At 41.9% G+C, this 21,449-nt stretch overlaps 1 protein-coding gene across 10 annotated transcripts in view; it reads left to right on the top strand.

The window, feature by feature from the left end:
• The window catches only part of DST (dystonin), a 783,726-nt gene that overhangs the window by 561,190 nt on the left and 201,087 nt on the right, over positions 1-21,449 (top strand). For all 10 annotated transcript variants that reach the window (XM_082250079.1, XM_082250078.1, XM_082250081.1 and 7 more), the window contains 3 exons: positions 7,478-7,677; positions 14,960-15,455; positions 19,622-21,090. In XM_082250079.1, coding sequence (XP_082106205.1) covers positions 7,478-7,677; positions 14,960-15,455; positions 19,622-21,090 — 2,165 coding nt within the window. The remainder of the gene's footprint in view (positions 1-7,477; positions 7,678-14,959; positions 15,456-19,621; positions 21,091-21,449) is intronic.

Raw genomic sequence — 21,449 nt, 5'->3', positions numbered from 1 at the left:
GTAGATTTAACATGAATTGTTTAGAAAATACATGTAGAGTTGTTGCTTGACATGTTACTTTGCTTGTCACAAAGAGAAAGCTGTGGGATGTGTGGAGCTCCAGAATGAGACCTACAGTGCAAGTAATTTGTATTAGGGGATTTATTTATATTTCTACTCAAATAGAAAATGTGAAAAAGGTAATCCTGAAAAGACAGATATGTATAAATTGTAAGGTTAAATTCCATTTATTTACACTGTGAAGTATTAGTTTGATCCACGGATAAAGTAGTAGTGAAGCTGGTATGCTATACTGCTTGTATACTTTGAAAAAAATGAACTGACAAAGATGAATGAACTTGCCAAATCCAAACTGTTATAATAAAACATGGTTATGGCAGTTATTGGTATAGACATCCACTGTCTGTAATTTGCTGTGCTAAATTCCATTGCACAGGAGTCTCCCATGTTGTATCCCACATCTTATGGCCGGAGGAAATGCAATGTGCACATTCAGCCCTTCACATTTTTATACTAATTTGGGGTATGGAAGTTGATATGCATTGGTGAACACATATATTTAGGTTAAAGGTTTTTTGTGTGTGTGGCCTACATATCTACATCTAGGACAATGTTGTCTGCCTTGAAAAAAAGAAATTTAGTTGTTGATATCTAGATTTTAATATTTAAAAACTTGTCACCATACAGCATAAGCTAGATTTATATGGATTATAACCCTACTTTACTTTTGTTTCATACCTGTTGCAGTGTTACAAATCAAACCGTAAAGTTATCATTTGTTGGGGGGATAGTTGGGCTGCCTTGAGTAGTTGAGAATCTTCATTCAAAAATTGTGCTTATATTTGCTCCAGTATATTCAGTCTTGTGAAAAAAGCATCTGCCCTTATTTGGGTATTTAAAGTGAATAAAAATTTGCTTTTAATATGACTTGATAGTTTTAGTGAATATTCACAATTGTTTAATGTTGTCACCTCCTTTAGTAAATCAGCCTATTTGTTTAATGGCTGTGTGCAGTAATGGCACTTTTCCACTGCAAGTACCGGCTAGTACCGGCTCGGCTCTACTCGGCCCTGTTTGGCCTGGTTTGCTTTTCCACTGCTGGTACTGCATGGTATAGTGTCGGAACGGTTCGGTACGGTACGGTATAGGTTTGCTTTTCCACTAAAGTAGTACTAAAGTTAAGTGGGTGGGATAACAATGGGGTGGGTGTGATTCTCTGACCAATCAGTGGCTAGTAGTGACTGCATGCAAAGGATTGTGGGATATGGTACCAGTTTGGTACCTGTTGGAACCACAATCGAGTAGGTACTGTTTTTTCAGAGCCGTACCGTACCGTTCGGTTCCATGCAGTGGAAAAGCAAACCTATACCGTACCGTACCGAACCGTTTCGACCCTATACCATGCGGTACCGCAGTGGAAAAGCACAAAAGCGTGCCAAACCGGTACGGTTCCATGCAGTGGAAAAGCGCCATAAGTCATACATGACTGATGCCAGCCCAATCTTAGTATTACTTTACCAGATAAAGCATGGTTAAGGCCATACTGACCTTTCCTAAAAGACAATGATGAACGATTCTGACTGTCAGAAGCATTCATTAATGCAAATGGAATTTTTTCAGCTTTTTGGAAAAACTCAGAACCTCCTGGCTCCAGTAATTCATCATTTTAAGAAGAGCTTACTTTCACTTTAGAACATTAAGGTTCCCAAATAGACACATTACATATATAAATGGATATTAAGGTATAACCAAATAACCCATTTTCAAAAGTCACTTACAACTGTTTTACATTTATTTTAACGTTATTTAAACTAATACTGGGTGATCCTGTCATTAGGGTCCTTGCTCAGGCACTTCATGTTTTAGGGTGGCAATGCTCTGTTCTTGCCTCTCAATGGTCCTGCACTGAAACCCTGTCATGTGGTCTTCTAATGGAGACTACAAATGGCCATTTTAACACGCATTACACAGGCATAGCCCACTGCTGTCACCATCTGGAAACCTGTCCTGAGAAATATCATGCTAGAGTGCATGCATGAAGACAGGAAGTAACTAACTGTAAAGAGGCTGAAGGAAATCAGCAGTCATGAGATGCAATAAAGGAGGAATACAAGGGGCAAACAACAAATTCATTAAAATAGAAAGAACAGTTTATGTTAAGGTGCTTAACCAACTAAAGTTCATAATATAGGGTTTACATCTACTTTAAGTTTACATAGGGTATAGACATAATATTTAATAGATGTGTCTACAGGTATGTTTTCTGTGATTGCTATCATGGAAACACTTTGAGAATAATTCTCCCATCGCAGATAATTTACTAAGATTTACGAAAATAGGCAAATTAGGTAATTTTGTCAGAGTTAACATAAAAAGGAAGTAGATCTGATCTGTTGAAAGGAAGGGTGTTTACCAGTGAGATACAGACAAAATCCAGCATCTATGTAGCATAGCTTCAGCTGCTTTTCATTTGGCAAAGCGTTTGCTGTAGATTGTACTTATAAGAAATGGTCACGGTCATTTTTTATATTGGCATGGTACTATTTTTTAACAGCGGGGGGTGGTAGGGATTTTTTAAATAATCTGACATCTTAAAGAAACTGTGTATCATTAAATGTTACTCTGTTTCTTTATTATTGCTACTGTGCATGTTAAGAGCCGGATCACACTGGGGCGACTTGTCAGGCGACTTGGTCGCCTGACAAGTCACCGTGGGTCGCCTGCCATAGATTAGCACAGGACCCATTGTAATAGGAGCGACACAAGTCGCTCCGACTTAGAAAAAGGGTCCTGTACTACTTTGGGGCGACCTGGAGTGACCTGCATTGACTTCAATGATATGAAGTCCGTGCATGTCGCTCCGAGGTCGCGGTGCGCAAGGTCGCCCCGGCAAGTCGGATCGCCTCAGTGTGAACCAGCTCTCAATCTCCCCAAAGACATATAACAATATAACACAATGAAAGCATCAATATTTCTTTGTAGAATATTGAACTAAACATCCTAGTAATATAGATCCACAAAATATTTGCTTTTATTTTCAAGGCAGTAAACCCTGTAGTGCTCCTAGATGTCTCTAGTTTTTTTCTCAGATAGAGATAAGAAAAAAAAAGTGGCCAATAAAAAGACAACTTTGAGTGTTCATTTGTCCTCAGTTAAAAGCCAACTCTAGGATCAAATTAACCCCCTTTCCCATCCCACTTTATCCAATTGCTAGATTTAAAAAAAAAAAAAAAATCTATCTAAATCCCTGTTTCCTTCTACCTTAAGTCACGTGATCATTCTATGCCAGATTCTTCTCCTTTCTGTTATTTTCCTGGAGCAGTCCTTATTTTTGGTGTCCATGTCACCGTCTGTGTGATATGGGCAATAACCCTTGGCTGGCCAGCAGAGGGGCCCTCCTAGGATAGGACAAAAAGACTACTGTTGGACCGAGAGCAATGAAGGGGACTGGCTGACAAGGGTAGATGTGTGAAGCTGAATTAGCATTCCCCCTCAAGCAGAAATGCTATCAATGGAGGGATACTGAATGGGGGAACTCAGGAGAGTATACCTGGCTACACCAGACAGGCACAGCATAACACCTGGCAGGATGAACTGGAGGGGGTGGGAGGCAGGAATGGGTAAAGAATGTTTTTTGCCCAAAGTGGGGGTTTAAAATTTTACCAGTTTAGGAAAAAATATATATAAATAGTAGACAATATTTTCAAAAAAATCCATTAAAATAGATTTCTATGCATTATTTATAATATTTGTCACTGTATGGCAAAAATTTGTGAAAATATAGTTTGTGTTTGCCACATTTGGCAATCTTTGTGCCTTTTTGCCAGTCGGTCTTAAATATAGACTGACAAAGGCATTGATTTTCTAAAACTTTTCAGATTAGATTTTTCAGATTTTCCATAATCTGGTGCAGCTCTGCATAGAAACCAATCAGCTTCCAGATTGTATTACCAAAGCTTATTTGAACAACCTGAAGTTAGAAGCTGATTGGCTACCATGTTCAGCTGTACCAGATTGTGCACTCTTCAGTTTTATTTAATTAACCCCAAAATGTGGAAAAATAAACAGCAATTATTGTGTTCACCCCTTTATAAATAGCCAGGGGACAGCACCACCTCTCCCCTTCACCTCATCCAATCAGAGAAAGCCTTGCATTAATTAAAAATTAAGGCATTCTGTGAATGGTAGTGGTGCCGAGTAAGTGTGACCCCCTGTGATCAATATGCAGTGGGGCAGTTGCTCGGCACGAGACCTGGAAGATTGCAGAGATCACTGTATTGTGTCCCTTGCCTACAAAGAACATAAGAGACACACTTTTCTAAAGTGCCTTAGCATACAATAAAAACCTATGCCTTGCGATCTTTAACCCTTTGTTAGGACAGTGTGAACATCTACTTTACAACTGATAATGAGATCTGCCATCACAGTACAGACAAAGTTAATTACTGCCGCTGACACCAAAAACCGGCCACTATTCCTCCCACTGACATCAATGACGGGGCTCTATTCCTCCTACTTACATGATGGGGCAATATTACTCTCACTGACACTGACAATAGGGCACTATTCCTCCTATTGATACCAATGAAGGGCAATATTCCTCCCACTGACACCAATGACGGGGCACTATTCCTCCCACTGACACCAATGATAGAACACTATTCATGACAATAGGGATGGGGGAGTAAACTGGCACTTTGTTTATAAAATTTGGATACGCCTGTTCTAGAGGGATCCAACAGGTATGGTATATGGAAGCTGGACCAGTGTAACTAGGTAAAAAATGCTATGCCAACAAACAGGTTCTCCCTAAGTAGTAAAAAGACCACCAATTACACCAGCACACTGACAATTAAATCTCAGTCTAGGGGATGTTTTTTTAGAATGTATTGCAGCAAACCTTTAACAGGGGGAAGGGGATTAGGGCCACAGGATACTCTAAAATGTTCAGCAACAGCACAGGAAGGTAAACTTCTCTTTAGTTTTGTGATAGCAGCTTTCTGAAGGTATCAGGGGTGTCTGGGGATTGTAGGAGTGTGTAAGGCCCCACAGCTGCAGACCACAGGGCAATCTCATACCACTGATCCCTTCTGGCACTAAGAACTGTCTGCCACCTAGCCTCCACAGATAGATCTTTCATGAGAAAAATAATAGCAAGTATGCCTCCTTAGCAATTCTCCTAAGACCCTCAGCCCAGCCACCGCTAAGGAACAAACTGTAGTCTTATGTCTCAGTGATTCTTCTCCTAGGGAAAGCAGCCCCAGAAGTGCTGTAACCTTCCCTGACAAGGAAAGAACAATCTGTTTAGGCCCCATGTTTATTTATTACCTTCACAGCCTCCTTCTGGATGCCCTCTTTCAGGGATTGGCAACAAACTAAATTTCTCATTCATTCGTTGACAGACACAACTCCTTAGATTCTTGACCAGTGGGTTATACTGCCCCCTATAGGAGTAGGACACTAGGGAGAAAAAAGAACATGACTATGCGTATGGGCAGTCCCAGGAGGTTTTTTCTGCCTAATCAGGAGTAAGGACCAAGTTCCTTGCTGGGATCTCTGATTGGGGCAATTTTTTCTTTTTTAATAGCTTTTTTCTCCCGTTTTTTTTCCTGTGACATCTACAATCAACTGTCATACTGGGCGACGGGCTGAATAATCTAGATCCAGTGGTCAACCCTGTCTGGTCGGCGAGCTCGCACAGACCAAAGCTCCGCGCTAGGTCGGCCGCGACCGGACAGGGGTTGGCCTGCGAGTTAAACACCTTAAAAGAACGCATACGTCCGTGTCTCGGCCTGCATCGCAGCATTTCTCCTGGCCGACAGCCCCCTCATTTAGATGGCGAGGAGGTTCTGTCTGAAGCGCTGTCCGCCTGGTTCCCGGTATGGTGAGCAGCTGCCCCTCTCTCCCCCTGGAGGGTTTTGGGGTGGACGCAGGCCCCTCCCTGGGACAGTCCAGCCCTCCATCCTCCCCCACTCCCCCCCATCTGGAGTAGTGTGGTCTGGGCTGTTTCTGGGGCTGGGGCATGGTGCTGTACTGGTGGTGGGGGGGAGGGGTTACGCCGCAGGCAACTTGACTATCGGCTTGGGGGGGGGGGCTTCTGGTGCCTTTCCTGGGCCACAGGGATCCCTCCTGGAGCCACGCAGGGCCGCCATTTAGTTGGGGCCTATATTGGGGCCTGCGTTCATGTTTGTGTAGTCCGGTGGCCATTTTTCATTGGGCGGATGTGGGAGCCCCTCTTTGTCCCCTGGTGCTGACTCCTGGGTCTCTTCCTTTCCTGGACACCGCATGTGGAGTGCAGTTGATCCTGCTGCTGCTAGAGCCTGTCTGGTGGGGTCCTCCCTCTCTCTGCTGCAGGATCGTGGGGTGCTATTTTGCTAGTGGCCGGGTGGTGAACTTCTGTCATCAGTTATGTCTCTGGTGGGGCACCCCCGAGGCAGATCTGTTGGCGTCTCGGCTCAACAGAAAGGTTTAGAGGTTTGTGGCATGGTCACGGATGCGCTGGTGGCCTTTTGGGACCAGTATCGTCTGATCTAGGCTTTCTCAAGCTTTTGCAAGGACTCCTGCGCAGGATTGAGGCAGAAGGGATTCTGGTTATCTTAGTGGTCCTGGACTGGCCTCGCCGGTCCTGGTATGCCGACCTGGTCCAACTGGTCGCTGATGTCCCTTGGAAGACTGCCTCTCAGGCAGGATCTGTTGTCCCAAGGGCCAATCTCCCATCCTGCATTACAGTTGCTGGTGTTCCCACCCCTCATGTTTGACACTGCTTTGGAATGTCCCAAGAATCTAAGGAACTGTGTCTGTTAATGAACGAAAGAGAAAATGGGATTTTTGACTTACTGTAATATCCATTTCTCTGATGTTCATTCACGGACACAGCACCCACCCATCTATGGAGTTGTAATACTTCTGACACTGTAGCAAAACTGAGTACCTATAGCAGAGGGGGAGTATAACTCCTGTGACAGCCCATAGGCGTAGTCGAGTTCTTTTTTCTGCCTAGTGTCCTACTCCTATAGGGGGCAGTATAAGCCACTGGTCAAGAATCTAAGGAGTTGTGTCTGTCAACAAACATCAGAGAAATGGATTTTACGGTAAACCAAAAGTCCCATTTTACCTAACAGCCTAACCGAAATCTACCACTTCATTCACTATAGTGGAGCCAATAGCTAAATTTGCCTAACAGCCTAACTGGGAGGGTGCTTCACCATAAATTAATCTTTAAAGGTGAACCCTGCTCTCCAGCACCCCACACTTTCTCCCTCATCCCCTCTAACCAATTGCTGACATTGAAAAACACATCCCCCTTTTCCCTAAATCTGTGGTCACATGATTCTCCAGTTGGAGTCTTCGCTCTTCTTCTTTCTACTGGAGGCGGCTTCCTTGTGGGTGTTATCTAGAGGTGGGCTTTAACATTTGATTATTTGTCAGGATCTTCTGTCGCTGTGTGTAAAAGGTTTCAATTTGTTTGGTGCTGCAGATTCTTCCTGGACAGAGATCACCCAGATGACAGCTGAAAGGCAGAAAACCTTGGAAGAATCATCCAATGACCTGGCCCTGTTCCAGACAGCAGAGGCCCAGTTAAAGCAATGGCTTGTAGAGAAAGAACTCATGGCAAGCGTTCTTGGACCTCTTTCAATAGACCCAAATATGCTGAAAACTCAGAAACAGCAAGTTCAGGTAAGCCAAGCATTTGCAGAACACATCTGATTATTTTCTTTACAGATTTATCAAGCTCTTACTTTCATTCTCTGCCAAGAACATGTCGCATGTTTTCTCATGATTTGGTGCAGGGAGATGTAAAGCTTCCTTTACCCATCAGTGTATTAAAAACAGGCACATCTTTGATGACAAGGGAGTCCTGGACTCTGTGTGCTTTCTGTTTGTGCTGGACAAGTCACCATTACCGTTAAGAGAAGCAGAGATATAAAATATATGTGACAACATGCAAAACGTGTCAAGTGCACAATCTCAAGGCACTTAAAACGTAACGTAAAGTTAAAAGAGAAGTACAGCCAAAGCTCATTTGTCTATACTTCTCATGTGGATCACAGGAGTGTATTTCGTTCTGCACTCCTGTGACCTGTTTTCAGCAGACAGCTGGCTAAAATACGCTGTGGGCCGACATCACAGAGCCGATCTAGGCTGAGGCAAGATTGTGACAATGAAGTCGGGACCTGCCCACATGACTGGCACCTGGCTCAGCCTCTCAGTGAGTGAGGGGGCAGAGCAGACAGCAGTAACTAAGTCACCAGGGAGCCCTGAGAACCGTGCGATTAGCGGTGTTTGATTGCTCGGTTCTCAGACTTAGAGCCGGAGGTGGGGGACAGATGCAGCATTGGACCGATGCTGCATCCACCTAGGTAAGTATGATTCTGAAAAAAAAAAAAAAACATTTACTTTATTTTAGTTACCAGCAAGCAAAATAGACTGTGGTGCTCCTTCTGTTTCAATAGATTTTTACTGAGGCTAGGGTGGCTTTTTAATGCAAAAGTGAGACATTTATCAGAGAATAAACAAAGATTTTTTTGCCTTTTAAAAGGAACCTGTCAGGATAGAAATATATGAGCTGTGATTGCACCATTTTTTGAAGTTATAGGGGCTGATTTACTTAAGGCTTTAGGCTGTTCGCTTAACAATGGAATTTTCCCTTAGCTTGCTGAAAATTCACTTTGCAAAGGATAACCAATCACGTGTAAGAAAAATATATATATATATATTTTTGTTTGTACACGTTTGGATGAAAGTCAGCAGAGCTTCACTATGCTAAGTGAAAATTCCCTTGCAAAGTGAGCAGCCTATTTGCCATTAGTAAAACAATCCCTGTACTTGTAGCTCGTTCACTACTTGATTAAAGTGTTACTAAACCCAGGAACCTGCATTCACTATATCTGGTCTCCCACAGTACACAGAATATGGAAATGCAATTATTTTAGTAAATATAAACTGAGAAATAATTGTTCTCATCAGCAGTATATAGCAGTCCTGTGACTTGCATCAGTTCCTAGTAAAGCTTGTAGGAGGAGTTTTCATTCTCCCCTGATCCTCTGTCTGGACAGTGCTGATTGGCCCGTGCTGATCACATGCACTCTCCCAAGAAAAAAAGAAAAAACTCTCTAGCAATACACACCAAACTGAGCATGTGCAGCCTGGCTCTCCTGCTCTGTTCTTTCACGAGATGGGTTGAAGTCAGTTAAAGAAGAGAAGGATCAGGGAGACAGGATCAAACAGCCTTTATACACAATGCAGAGGATTAACCCCTTGGGTTCCACAGTGAGTATAACAAGTATGCCTTACTACATAAACAGACTGATTTTACTTCTGTAGGTTTAGTAACACTTTAATCATTGACCGGCAACATGCAGATACAAAGCAGGTGATCTAGATCAGCGACTCACTAAAACTGGCCATATTAGGGCCTGCCTTATTACATACAAATTGAAAGTGTTTAGGTTTGACCTCATATTATATAATTTTGGTAATCTAAAGGAAAATTGAACAAGAAAATTGCATAATGTATGGCCAGGCTAAGCAGTGAAGAATGAATAAGGATGATAGACTGGAAGGCTACACAAGTCCCCAATGACGACTACTATATTTTTGTCCTAAGAGGTTCCCTTTAGATTAAAACAGTAATAAGAGAAATAAGGAGCTGCCTTTTTTACCTCCGTTGAAGGTGCTACTTGCCTAGCTGCTTCTGATATTATTTTCAGAATCACTGGAAAAAATATGCAGAATGTGAAGTCCACATAAAGCTAATGTTCCTGATATGCATATTTCTGGCCGGTGATTTAAAAATATTAAAGGATAAGTTCACCTTTTCAGGAAAAATTTCAGTTTTTATAATAAATATAAGTGTTTTCCAATGCCATTTCTAGCCCAGCCATCCCAATGTGCTTTACTCTCACTTACCTCATCCAGAGAAGGAATCAAATCTTGTCCGTTTATTTGCATTTTTGAATGGTTTTTCAGATTCCATCGCTTCCTGTAGATCATCTCTCAGCAATCACTTCCTGTTAGGTCATCTCCCAGAAGCTCTCACTTCTTTGTTGCATCACAGAAGAGGGTGTGATAAGGAGTGTTCAACGCTCTTGGACCACACCATCCTCATTACAATAAATTCCACCTTCCACCCACTTCCTATACAATCTGATTGTACAATCTCCTTTAGATCTCCCATCAGATATATAGGACAAGGGCCTGCCAGATTTGATACAAATTAGATGGATTGTTCAGGTGTGTCCTCCGGTTCCATATTTCAGGTAAATCTAAAGGAAATTGTACAGAGACTGTACAATCAGATTGCATAGTGTATGACCATCTTTATACACGTACATAGGAGGGAGTGGATGGAAACACTCAGTTGTATGGCCTCATTCACCTCTCCATGTAGCGAAAACTCACTTTCTCGCATGCGTTTGTTTTGGGTGTTTTGGAGTGTTTTCCCTCAGCAAGCATAGGGCAGTCAAGTCACTTGAATAAGCTGCCCTACATGCAGCAATTGCCCCAGAGAATCTCCAAAACTTTTTTGGAGCGGAGCATGGTGTGTTACTGCAGCTTTTGTGCGTTTGCCACACTTGGGGTACCTTTAACATGTAATGATAACACAAGCACGATGTGCATTTGCTGTGTTTACGATGCGCATTTGCAGTGTTTACGAAACGCATGGCAAAGTGCACATTTTCTGTGTGGTTTGCCATGCATTCAGAAATACACAGATGTGAATGGAGCCTCATTGTTCTTGCGTAAATGCACCAATTTCACTTTCAGGCCCCATTCATGTCTAGAGTAGTGGGAGCACATGTTTTTTGTCTCGTTGTTCCAGTGACACACATGAGGCAGCCCGTTTACTTCAATGGGCTGCGCTACAGGTGGCAAAGTAGCTCATGGGACATTTTTACACGCCTTTTATTGCGTTTGTCACCTGTTTTTCATGTGGATAAATGTGTGTTTGCTTCTGTGTTTTGTGTGCCATTAACAATAATGACACTGAAAGTGCAATTAGGTAATTTTAGGTGTATAAATGTGGCCTTACACTATACAATCTGATTATACAATCTCTGTACAATCTCCTTTAGATTTACAAAACTATATAATAGGAGGACACACCATCTATCCAATCACTCTGTATCCAATCAGGCAGGCCCTTGCATTATATCAGGGGTGCCCCATGGGCTGCATGCTACCCCAGGGAGTTTATCATGCAGCCTGAGCCCATCTGAAGGGACCCTGGGGAAACCAGGCAAATGCATGCGTGGAGAATTGTCGGGGGTGCTATGAAAACGTAGTTGATGGGTGTGTTTTAATGAGGTCAGCTGGTAAACTACTTCCTGTGTCTTACTGGTTCCTCTGTCTCTGTCTGTATACCAGGGAGTCTCTGAAGCATTCTAAAAAATATAGCAAGGGCTAGGGTAAGGCCCTGTTCTCAAAATCAAAGAAAGCTTGTATTTTTCTGCAATGGAGGTACATTAATGGTATATTGTTACATAGGGGAGCTGGATTTTAGAAAGAAAAAAAAATGGACTTAGCCTTTAATGCCAAATCACTAGCCAGACAGTCGACTAGCATGGGACAGGAGGATGCATAAGTAATATAAATTAATCAATACATGAAAAACACACACAAATTAAACTTTTGGCATAAAAATGGCCGCGGCACTTTATTGGTTTAATATTAAATTAAATCTTATTCAAACAACATTCATATTTAAATCTCAACCAAAATATAAATATAAACATATATATATATCCAGATTTATCCAACACCAAAAGTCCCTCCTTGCATCAAGGGTGACGACACCACACAAAGCGCCTGCAACAGGGTGGGAGGGAGGGGAGCTCACCAGGCAGCCTCCAGTCAACTGTTGGAGACCCCCTCAGCGGTCCCCCTTTATATAGCGGGGGGGGGGGGCGAAGGTTCTGGAGAAACACGTGGAATTCAACCCTCCCGCCACAATACACGTGAGGCGAAGGCTGAGCTCTTAAAGGGGCCATGCCCCGCAATTTACCTCACAAAAATTCCTCACATTTTATTTTTTTTTTTAATTTAACTGTAGCATCCCCAGTCCTATGTTCGAGGGCACTAATTCTTGTGCCCTCTTTCCATTCTAGAATTAAGAGGTCAGCAATTGTAGCTTCATTTTTTTCCCTAGTAACAGATATATTTGGTTGCAAAAAAAAAAATAAAAATAGTACATACAGTATTTTACAATATTTGGTCTGTAGATATATTTTTAAAGCTAAATTTATTGATAACTTTGGAAAGCATATTGTAAAACACCTAACCTTAGTAAATGTTTTGTATGGGGAGGAAACTTACATAAAAAAATGCAAAATCAAGTTCAAAGCCCTAGCATTGAAAGACATATTAGCGGCAGGACATGTGTCCTACATATTAGACTAGGCTATCAAATTGTGCACATATTTGGGTGTATCCACTTAAATATTAAGATTTTCTGTGCCCAATGCTATGTGTACTTTGTATAATTTGATTTGTCACTAATACCTTATATTGTCAGACCGTAACATTGATATCACTGTATAGGAGAAAGCATTTCCAATGTGCATGACAACATTGAACAGCACAATATGGTACTAAATTACACATACCACTAAAATGAATGAGTAATGATTTTGTCTGTTGCTTGACACTTTAGCCATAATCACATTATTCCATTAAACGAAATACCCTCCTGTATTTCCTGTGTGATGATTCAATAGTGAATCACGTCTCCATAACAGCTTTCGTATGGTTTTGCTACACATAGTCTATATTGTTCTGTGATCACACCATTTTTTAATTTAGCTTTTCCTATCTTGGCTGTCATGCTATAGAAATGTGTTTCATCTGCAGCGTGACAATGTTCTGTGCACTCATATACCCCCCCAGATGTATGTCTATAAATTAGTAAATGTGTTTCACATGAGGAGTTCATCCTCTGCAATTGCATGCTACTTGTGATCTAGTACAAACACTAGACATTCAACAAGTATTCCTTTCACTGGTTCATCTATGCTGACCACAACAAGTACAGTGACTCAATGGACTTCTTTTGATGGCTAGCAATGGGTTTCAATTACAGAAATGGATGTAAAAATGCATCTGGAATCTTAGCTATTAGTGTGCCTTAAGGCTGGTACACACAGCCATATATAGACCGGTATCAGCCAATTCAACAGAAACTGGCCGACATTCAGCCCGTGTGTGCAGCGGCCTGTCCAACAGAAACCGATCTAACGACTGCCTTTTATTGAACAGGCATGCTGGAAAGCCAAACAATGGCTGCGAGTGCTGATCACTGTGTTTTGGGGGGGGGGGGGGCAGCAGTCCCCCTGTCAGAACACAATGGCTCAGCAGGGAGATCGCTGTGCTAACATCGCTTGTATTAGTACTTGTGGGTCGCTTCCTGATTGGCCAGGAGGAGGATCCGTGTGACAATAGCAAATGTACATTCGCTATTGTCACACAACTGGGTGGGCTCAGGGCGCAGTGCTCTGCGCCCGGAGCCCACCCTTTTTGAAAGCCTATTAGAGCCTCTGGCTCTAATCACGTTAAAAAAAAAAACAAAAAAACATTGGAATCCATGCATCAGCGCCCTGCATGTAGATTAGGGAGCCGGACTGATGGATAGGGGGGGGGGGGCAGTGCCCCTGCGCCCCCAATGGATGGGCCACCACTGGTTGAACATAAAAATATCTCCCTGTGTGTACCAGGCATAAGAGTAAACATTTTTAGATTGATTTACTAAAGGAGTGGAGACTATTCACTTAGCAAATTGAAAGTTCAAATAGCTTAGTGAATCTGTGTTCTTCTCAATCGTTCAACCACATGGAATTAAAAAAATCCTTACTTTGCCCTTGATTAGGTTTTCAGAGTTAGCATAGCTTCCCCTTATTTACTATGCCAAGTGGACATTCACTTTGCAAAATAAACATTCTGCACTCTCTCTCACTCACTAAATCAGCTCAGATAGGTTATAGCACGCCACCAGTAAAAATGTAAGCGATTAACTTTACCGCATATATATGTGACAGTTGTCTAAACATGCATTCACCAACATGTGAACCAACATGCATTTGTGATTCTCATTCATATAAATGGAGAGTGGTTACCTCCCTCTGGGGGTTCAGTGCTTTTATCAAGCTGTCTGTTGGTTCTGAATAAAACAGCATACATATTGTTTATTGTACAGTGTATGATTTTTTTGTAAGAACAATAAACCGATAAAAGGTTTATTGATGTGGGTTGCTGCTTGTTAATTTTGCCTATAATCATTGTTGTTAATGGTACCCTGTTAAAAAATGCTTTTCATTTGAGAATCTTTTGAGGTTGATTTACTAAAACTGTAGAGTGCAAAATCTGGTGCAGCTGTACATGGTAGCTAATCAGCTTCTAACTTCAGCTTGTTCAAATAGGCTGGGTTCACACTAATGCAAGGGCAGACATCGCATATGATTTGCACAGCGTTGCTGTGCATATCACATGAGATGTCTGTGTGATGTAAATTCAGCCATACGGTTTCAATGGCTGAAATCGCAGTGCATTTGCACCAAAATGGTGTAGGACCCTTTTTTGGTCCGCATTGGAATTGGATCGCATGGGTGTTCACACCCAGGCAATCCAATTCCACAGTTCGCACTGCGTTCTGATACATTCTGCGTACTGATTTGCTGGTGTCATTAACTTTCTATTGAAAGTTTGCAGGGGACGGTGTGAACTGCCTGCGAGTCAGATGCGATGCGGTACCCGTTACAGGAATCGCACTGGTTGCTGCATCGCACCAGTGTGAACCGAGACTCAAGCTTTGACAATAAAACCTGCAGTCTGACTTGGTTTCTGTGCAGAGCTGCACCTGATTTTGCACTCTCCAGTTTTAGTAAATCAGCCATTTAGTGTTTCTTTAGGCTGGGCTGCTGAAACTGTGAATTACGTTATAAAATGTTTTGTTTGCTTGTTGTGATAGATTCTCCTGAAAGAGTTTGATGCAAGAAAACAGCAGTATGAACAACTTAACAGCACAGGGCAGAGAATCCTAAGCCGACCAGGAGATCTTCCTCCTTGTGATGAGGCTGTAAAGGAGCAGTTGGCAGCTGTGGAGTGTAAATGGGAGAGCCTGAGCGGACAATTGAATGACAGATGTGACAGAATTGACCAAGCTATTGTGAAGAGCACTCACTACCAAAGCCTTCTGAATGGCCTTTCTGGGAAACTAAGTGCCTTGAATAACAAACTGAGTAGCAATATGACAGTAAGCTCTCACCCTGATGCTGTAAAACAGAAGATGGACAATGCAAAGCAGGTACAGGAAGAAATAAACGTAGAGATGGCCAACATTGACATTGCCAAAGCCCTTTGTGATGACCTGTCACATCTGGTGGCCGAGGAGTACTTGAAAGCAGAACTGAAAAGGCAAATGGACACGATTGTTAAGCCGTTCATGGACTTAAAAGAAAAAGCAGGTTGGTTTCAGGCCAAAAAATAATCTTTACACAGATTTTTCAAACTACAACAGGCTGATGTGACTTCAGTGATTAAAATAGATTTAGAAAAAAAATGCCTTAAATACTAACACAAAAAGCGCTGATGAGTCAACAGAGTGAACACATTCCATTAGTTTGGAAGAAAAGATTACTTTTCAGGTCCCTGTTGTAAGGTCATTTTTAAAAACATCAGAACTAGTTTCCAAAAAACACATACAATCACTAAAGTATCTTGGTTCATAATAAAACATTCCACAGCTTAATTGCCATGAACAGAAAGAGTCTGATAAAATCAGGAGCAAGCTCATGTTTCAGACATCACCACTCAGCTAGATTTAAGAATGCAAGTATTACACGGTGCATGATTCAGGAATACGGTTAGATCATCACACATTCCCTTAGTTACCCTGCTATTATTCAATCCCCCTGCTATTGTGGTGCAGTCATCTAAAGAACTAGTAGTAGTAGTACTAGTGTGAAATACAGCCACATGAAAACATACGGTACTCATTATATACTATATGCTTCAATACCTATTATTTATTACAGTAATGTAGCTAGTAAAGGTACACCTGCTTTTATCATGTGTGCTTGGACTACTGGTTGTGGTTTTACAGATGGCACCCACTGCTCAGTGCCCATATAAAGTGCAGTCATCCCATGCAGCAGCAGCTGAGAAAATGGTGTCTCTGTTTTACCATTGCTAACAAATAGCACATTGTTGGTGTAGCGCTAGCCCCGCCGGAGCCGCTTGGTAATTATGTTTGCCCAGGTCTCCCACTCTTTGATCCACAGCCAGTCACAGGGTATTTTCTCACACAGCCAGGTACGCACACTCTTCTGCTCGTTGTCTCCAATAACCAGTCTAGGGAATGTGTTTTTTTTTGTTTTATTTGGAGAACTTGAATAGGAGAAAGGATTTATTAGGATACTCCAAATAAACTAATCACATACAAGGACAGCTTTCTCAATAGAACTGTGTAGCAGACTGTCAGTAATAGAACGAAGTCCTTTTTTAGCAGAAGGAATTTAGTGGATCCTGCTTCTCCAGGACACTACCCAGTGTCCCTTTTGCTTACTCCCAGTATGCTGACTTCTAGTACCCAGAGGGTGATTTACCAGCACCAGTCTCTAGGATTCATTTAGGGGCTCACAATTCCTTGGTCACAGGTCACCTTCCTCCGTGATACTAGACAGGATCCATGGACATCCTCCCTCAGTCTGTTCTCAGGAGAACCCTAGGCTTTAGCATCAATGTTCCTATCTGAGGCCACATGGCAGCCTGTGCTGAGGAGGGGCAGCAGACCTCTCTCTCTGGAGGAAGACCCAGAACCCATGTGCTCATCAAATTTACATACAGGCACCCAGCATGCTTAGGTGCACCTCCCCTTGTAATTGGCTAGTATAGATATTCGTGTTCACCCGCTGTCCAGCACATTCTGTAGCTGCTACACCAGTGTGAAACTTCAAGATAGCATGTTCAGCATTAGAGCACACTGAACACACTCTGCTAAACAATCACAGCCTCTTTTAAGTAGACAGCACATATATTTACCTGCTGTCTCTCTGTTAGGCAGAGAAACCAAAAACTATAGTACACTCACTCTAGCACCTACCCAGGAGGGTGCCACAGTGGTGTATTGAACAACTGCTAAACCATTTATATGGCCCCACTTAGTGAGAGTATGGGACAGCCCCTTTCATGGTATATGTTATATATCCACTTTGCCTCCTTCCTGATTAGGCAATTTTTTGCTATGTGGCACTGCGCTACTTTAACTGACAATTGCACGGTCATGCAATGCTGTACTACCCACATTTATATAATTGTATTTTTTCACAAGTAGAGCTTTTTTTTTTGGTGGTATTTGATCCTCTCTGGGTTTTTTTATATTTTATTATATAAGCAAAAATTTCCCAATTTAAAAAAAAAAAAAACAATATTTTTTCTTTCTGCTATAAAACACATCCCATAAAAAATAAATCTGACACTAACATTTTGTTTGAACTAACTAACTGCCACTGACATCACCAGTGACATTATTACAGTGTTCAATGCTAATAAATTGCACTGTCACTGTACTAATTACTTTGGACAGGAAGGTGTTAACTTCTCGTGTGATCAAGGGGTTAAATATGTGCCCAACAAGTGTTTATGCATGTACTGTGTGCTGCTTTTACTGGGGAGCTACTTGTTTTCATTCCCTGCTTAGCAGGGAATGAAAAAAACAACTAGAACCCATGTCACTGAACACAGCTCTGTGTTGTTTACACTCACAGAGCTGTGTTCTGTGAAGCTCAGAGCTGATCACCGGGTGCCAGCGGTCAGTCACTGGCCGGGACCCAGTAATCGGAATATACTGTGATAAATCACAGCACAGCAGGGCGTGCCCTCCCCCCCACCTGTAAATGCCTGTGTATATATATATATATATATATATATATACAGTACAGACCAAAAGTTTGGACACACCTCAAAGAGTTTTCTTTATTTTCATGACTATGAAAATTGTAGAGTCACACTTTAAGAGGTAGTCACCTGAAATGGTCTTCCAACAATCTTGAAGGAGTTCCCAGAGGTGCTTAGCACTTGTTAGCCCTTTTACCTTCACTCTGCGGTCCAGCTCACCCCAAACCATCTTGATTGGGTTCAGGTCCGGTGACTGTGGAGGCCAGGACATCTGGCGCAGCACCCCATCACTCTCCTTCTTGGTCAAATAGCCCTTACACAGCCTGGAGGTGTGTTTGGGGTCATTGTCCTGTTGAAAAATAAATGATGGTCCAACTAAACGCAAACCGGATGGAATAGCATGCCGCTGCAAGATGCTCTGGTAGCCATGCTGGTTCAGTATGCCTTCAATTTTGAATAAATCCCCAACAGTGTCACCAGCAAAGCACCCCCACACCAGGCATGTAGAGTCCATCCGTTCACCTTTTCTGCGTCGCACAAAGACACGGTGGTTGGAACCAAAGATCTAAAATTTGGACTCATCAGACCAAAGCACAGATTTCCACGGGTCTAATGTCCATTCCTTGTGTTCTTTAGCCCAAACAAGTCTCTTCTGCTTGTTGCCTTTCTTTAGCAGTGGTTTCCTAGCAGACATTCTACCATGAAGGCCTGATTCACACAGTCTCCTCTTAACAGTTGTTCTAGAGATGTGTCTGCTGCTAGAACTCCGTGTGCCATTGACCGGGTCTCTAATCTGAGCGCTGTTAACCTGCGATTTCTGAGGCTGGTGACTCGGATGAACTTATCCTCCGCAGCAGAGGTGACTCTTGGTCTTCCTTTCCTGGGGCGGTCCGCATGTGAGCCAGTTTCTTTGTAGCACTTGATGGTTTTTGTGACTGCACTTAGGGACACTTTCAAAGTTTTCCCAATTTTTCAGACTGACTGACCTTCATTTTTTTAAAATAATGATGGCCACTTCCTGTACTTAGCTGCTTTTTTCTTGCCATAATACAAATTCTAAGTCTATTCAGTAGGACTATCAGCTGTGTATCCACCTGACTTCTGCACAACACAACTGATGGTCCCAACCCCATTTATAAGGCAAGAAATCACACTTATTAAACCTGACAGGGCACACCTGTGAAGTGAAAACCATTTCAGGTGACTACCTCTTGAAGTGTGACTCTACAATTTTCATAGTCATGAAAATAAAGAAAACTCTTTGAATGAGAAGGTGTGTCCAAACTTTTGGTCTGTACTATATATATATATATATATATATATATATATATATATATATATATATATATGTGATTCTGCACAGCCGGCCCACACTTTCGCAGTAAATGTATAGTGCGTGGTCAGCAAGTTGATAAACTGTATTTTGGTATACCTAATTCCAAAGCTTCTTCCCTAACATTTCAGTTTATGGTTCAATAAATGAAAAGGATCCAGAGCTATATATTGACAGCATTGTAGTTAGAGTTGATATTGCCCAGTGCATTTTAAATGTTGGCTGTCCAATTAAGTAACTGGGCAGGCCACAATGCCATACACCTGCACCTAGAACACCTTTCTATGGTAATTTTAATGCAAAAAAAGACACTGAACACTCTGAAAGTTATTGTCATGTATATAGTGTATGTGTGATTATTTTTATTTTTGTCTCTATTAACTGTATGCATTAAACCCATAGGTTTTCAAGTTGAGCAGCTACAGTCTGCATTTGCTAGCTCTCAGAAATTCCATCAGATGTCTGAAGATTTCCAGGCTTGGATGGAGAGCCAGAAAAAAATGCAAAATGAAGCAGCACCTATCTCAGCCAAGCTTGAGGTCTTGGAGTCATTAATCACAGAGACAAAACAAGCACACAGTACATTGGATGGCCAACATGGTGCCTATGAAAAGATTATAACAGAGGGTGAGAAACTTTTACAAAAAACTGAAGGGGAAGAGAAGGCAAAACTTCAGTCTCAGCTCTCTATGCTTAAATCTAGCTGGGAAGACATTAATAAGAAAGTATCGGAAAGGGAGAACAATTTGATTGAGTGCAAACAAAAAGCCATGAAATTCAGAGACATGGTGAATAACATAGAGCCTTGGATCAAGGAGTATCAAAATAAAATATTTGCAGTTAAACTTTCCACAGACCCAGCAATGATTGAAAATTCAATTGGAGAAGTAAAAGCTCTACAGAAGAGTGTTGACAAGCAGCGTGGAATAGTGGAGATGTTAAACAGTGCAGCAGATAGTTTATTAAACTCCTGTGAGACAGATAAAGACCCAATTACAGAAGAGAGTGCCATGTTGAATGACAAGGTGGAATCACTTATTGATGGTCTACATAATAAAAGAGACTCACTTGAGAACATGGCACTGCGTCTCAAAGACTTCCAAGAATCTGTTAAAGAAGCTGAAAAGCAACTGGCTGTGGCGCAGGAGCATATAGAAGTACATGAATCTCTCGGGACCCAAGCATGTAGTAACAAGCATCTAACAATAATGCAAACCCAGCAAAAAGCCCTTCAAAGTCTGCAGCCACAAATACTACGCTCTGTGAAAGTGGCCCAAGAGATTGTAGTGGATGCCTCAGATGCAGAAGGTGTATCTGATCTTCTCCTTCAAGCTGAATCCCTTCAGCAAAAACACAACACTATCAGCCAACAAATAGAAGAAAAATGTTCCTTCTTAGAAACCAAGTTACAAGGAATTGGACATTTCCAAAATAGTATCCGAGAGATGTTTTCTCAGTTTGCAGAGTTGGACGATGAGCTTGACAGTATGATGCCAGTTGCAAGGGATATGAATACGCTACAGGCTCAGAAAAAGGACATCAGCAGATTCATGCAGAAGTTAGGAGATCTTATAACAACTAATGACAATGCTAACAAGACCTGCAAGATGATGTTGACCTCTGAAACATCTCCTGATCTTGTTGGTATTAAAAGGGACCTAGAAGCCTTGAGAAAACAATGCAGCAAATTACAGGATCGAGCAAAAATCAGAGAAGAAAACATTGATGGCACTGTTACCAGAATGAAAGACTTTTACAATACGTTAAAAGAATTTGTTGATGAGGTCATGAAAGCAGAAGAGCATGAAGAATCGCAAGGTCCTGTTGGAATGGAAACTGATGTCATCAATCAACAGCTATCCATTTTTACGGTAAGGCAGTGAAAGCTGGTTTTACATGATATCAGATATTTTTCATATGATACTCATAGTAAACTACAACATTTTGTAAGGTAACAGAAAAGGATCAAATGATCGTTTGTCTTGATTCTGCTGTTCTTCAGACAAGTACCTTGGAGAAATCTTTTTTTTTTTTTTTGGATAGAGTAAGGGAGGATTATAACCCATGTAATTTTTTCTTTTGCCATCTGTGTCCCATTGGGGGGATTTCCCTTCACTCCTGTCACATAGCCACAATAGGAAGTGAAAGGAAACCCCTGAAGATTAAGGAAAACCCTTGGGGACCCCCAGGTCACCAGAGCTAGTGTCCCCATTGGAAGATTTCCCCTGTA

This window comes from Pelophylax lessonae (assembly GCF_965119305.1).
Source record: "Pelophylax lessonae genome assembly, chromosome: 3".
NCBI classification, from domain to species: domain Eukaryota; kingdom Metazoa; phylum Chordata; class Amphibia; order Anura; family Ranidae; genus Pelophylax; species Pelophylax lessonae.
This window is presented reverse-complemented; position numbering and strand designations above follow the sequence as displayed.